Here is a 3,083-nt window from a genome sequence, read left to right as displayed (position 1 = left end):
CTTTTTTTTTTTTTTTTTTTTTTGGTTTTTTGAGACAGGTTCTCGCTATGTAGCGCAGGCTGGCCTTGAACTCCCAGCAATCCTCCTGCTTCAGTCTTCCATATAGTGGGATTACAGGCACGTGCCACCGTGCCCAGCTTCTGTGCTCCACACTTTATGGAACTACGCTGAACCACGCACAAGAATTTTGTCTAATTTTTCCATTAGACACATTTTTTAAAGACAGCAGCAAAGCCAGAACCAATCTTAGATCTCATGTAGCTCAATTTTCCATTAAATTTAGGAATCCTATCCACAACATACCTGCCTTCACATGTCCATGGCAATATGTAAGGGGTGGGGAGTGATATGGGATTGCCCAGCTGTGTCACATGGTGGTCTGTTCAATTGCTGATCACCTCTGATGATAAGAAACTGCCCTTGATAGACCAAAGGGGTGATTCAAACAAGCCACTGTGCAGTGTCCTTTAGGATTACCCTGAGAACACCCTCCAAGGACAGGGCCTTCCAATCATAAATTCAACCTGAAACAGTTTGGAGCAAACAACTGCATCAAGAAGTAGACAAAAGGAGGTTAAGCTCAAGTTCCTACAATGAGGATAAATCAAGACTCTGAGAAACACCAAACTATGAGTTGATAATGAGCAGGGCATGGTGTTAAACACCTGTAAATCTGGAACTCTGGGAGGGTGAGGCAGGAGGATCACAGCAAGACCGTCTCAAAAAATAAAAATAAAAAAGGAAGGGGAATGTAGCTTAGTGCAAGGTCTTGGGTTCAATCCCCTGTATACTCCTCCCCCTTGCACATATGAAGAGTTGATAACAGTGCTGATGAGGAATATTTGCTGAGTATTCACATAGATAAGAAGAGGTCAGACCTTGTTTAAGTGCCGTGTATTTACTAGTCATTTATTTCTCCTAACAATCTCATGAAGAACATTGCCCTTGTTTTATAGTTGCGCGCTCATGTGCGCGCGCACACACACACACACACACACACACAGAGAGAGAGAGAGAGAGAGAGAGAGAGAGAGAGAGAGAGAGAGACAGAGAGAAAGAGAGAAAGAGAGGGAGAAACTAATCCACGTTCCTGCAGCTAGAAAGTGAAAGACCTAGGATTTGAGCTCATGTTTTTGGCTTTGGAGACTGGCTCTTTAACAACCATATTAGATCACTGTGCTGAGAATGCCCATTGACTGCCAAGCACCGTTCAATCCTTTAAGCATCCTAGCAATCCTACAAAGCAGGGTTGTATTATCCTATTACAAAGCAGCTAGTAACTCGACCAAGTTTGCACAGCTATGGAGCACAAAAGCTGGGGTTCAGATGCAGGTAAGCTGGTCTCTGGGTCTGCACGCCATTCCCCAGACACAGTGCTCTGTCTCGTGCAGGGAAAGCTCATGGTAAAGTGTGCCAAGGTACAGTAGGTGCCAGCTGGCCCAATCTTGGTGTGCAGGAAAACCCACACTCCCATCACCCCAGGACAACCTTCCCCCCAGGACAAAGGGAAGGCGAGGGAACTCTAAGCGAGGGGCCTGAACCAGCCAGGAGGGCCTCCCAGCAGGAGCACATTCAGGAAGGGGCCACATATTGAGGGAAACTGCTATCAAATGTAACAGAAGCTAGTTTGGGGCTTCAGTGGGTGAGAAGTGTGCAGATACCTGATGGTTTGCTACCAGGACTGAGCAAGTCAAAGTCCATTTAATTCCATCTGAATTCCCCCTCAGAATGGCTGTTTTTGTTTTGTTTGTTTTCTTGAGGTCTCCCTATATTGCCCAGACTTGACTTAAATTTCTGGGCTCAAGAGATCCTTCTGTCTCAGCATCTTGAGTAGCTGAGTAGTTTTGTGGAGGTGGGGGTGGGGGGATTATGTAGGTTTTGCAGTACATGAAAGTATTAATAAAACCTTGGTGAATATTGAATGCAAATTGTGCTGAATATAAAGCAATGCAATTAGTTCATTTTTCAAATATCCATAACTGAGGCTGTTTTCTTTGTTCAGAGAACACTGCTCCGTAATCTCCCATTATTTTTAGAAAATCATATGGGGGATAGGATTTACAAGATTTAAAAAAAAAAATGGATTCCTTACAAAATAATTACGTATTCTATAGTAATGCATGTTAACTACATTAATTCAGTAAATAAATTTAACATCTGCGATATACTAGGTCCTGTCACAGGTTCTCAATAGTAGAAGCAGAAAGCCACAAAACATTCCACATTTACACTCTAGTGGAGAAACAAAATAACCAGAAAAAAGGAGCAAAATATAGGGCATTTTAGGTGGCGGTTAGTACTAAAAATAGAAATTAAGCAAGGAAAGAGATGGGGGACAGCATGTGACGATTTTTACAGGGTGGCTAAAGAAGACATCACCATGCACGTGCCCTTTAGCGTTCAGGACCGCAGCACTGAGCCTGTCCTGAGAGATGCCCGGTACATTTCCATATATGACTGAAATAATGAGATTAGAGGCAATAAAGGTGTACAGGTTCTAAGGTTCTAGACGGCAGCACTTTTGAAGATCAGATCTGTAATAAGAATCCTATATGCACCTTTCAACTTTGGTTTAATAATTTTTTTCAATATAGTTCCTCAAAAGAACACCTCCCAAAAGCTCTGTGTTCTCGCTCTGGAGTAAAGCACCCTTGGTTTCAGTTTTATCCGTTTAATCCCCCAGAGCCCATAAAAATATGCGGCACGAATGTAGAAAACATTTGGAACCCGGGACCCAGTGGACGCGAGTCCACCGACTGCTGACCTCAGATGCTGGTCTAACAGGTAGTCGTGCCGGACACAGCAGTCCCAGTCTTTTTTGCCAGCTAGCAGGGTGCAGGGGATGGGCTGGAGGGGGAGTTCAACTGCATGCTCCACGGCAGCGATCTGTCTTTGGCTGGACTGGAACACGCTCTGGCGTCTTTCCTACGCCGAGACAGCACGAAGTGATGAAAGCTGGCCTGTCTGGACTCAGTCCCAGCCATCCTCCCCTCCAGGGACACGCCCAGACCCGCTTCCCCTCCCGCTACCCAGCAGCTTCACACCCGCCCCGCCCTTTCCCTCACGGCAGCCCTCGGATTGGC

General features: G+C 45.2%; 1 protein-coding gene across 1 annotated transcript in view; it reads left to right on the top strand.

Annotated features, from left to right (window-relative positions):
- The first annotated feature begins 2,696 nt into the window (after window positions 1-2,696).
- Window positions 2,697-3,083, top strand: part of Flvcr1 (FLVCR heme transporter 1) — a 37,011-nt gene continuing 36,624 nt past the window's right edge. The window contains exon 1 of the mRNA XM_019210445.2: window positions 2,697-2,784. Within this exon, the coding sequence (XP_019065990.2) occupies window positions 2,697-2,784 (88 nt within the window). The remainder of the gene's footprint in view (window positions 2,785-3,083) is intronic.

This window comes from Fukomys damarensis, unplaced genomic scaffold (genome assembly GCF_012274545.1).
Source record: "Fukomys damarensis isolate Sample0158 unplaced genomic scaffold, DMR_v1.0_HiC HiC_scaffold_11, whole genome shotgun sequence".
Lineage (NCBI taxonomy): Eukaryota > Metazoa > Chordata > Mammalia > Rodentia > Bathyergidae > Fukomys > Fukomys damarensis.
The sequence above is the reverse complement of the archived record's forward strand: the minus strand, read 5'-3'. Positions and strand labels throughout refer to the sequence as shown.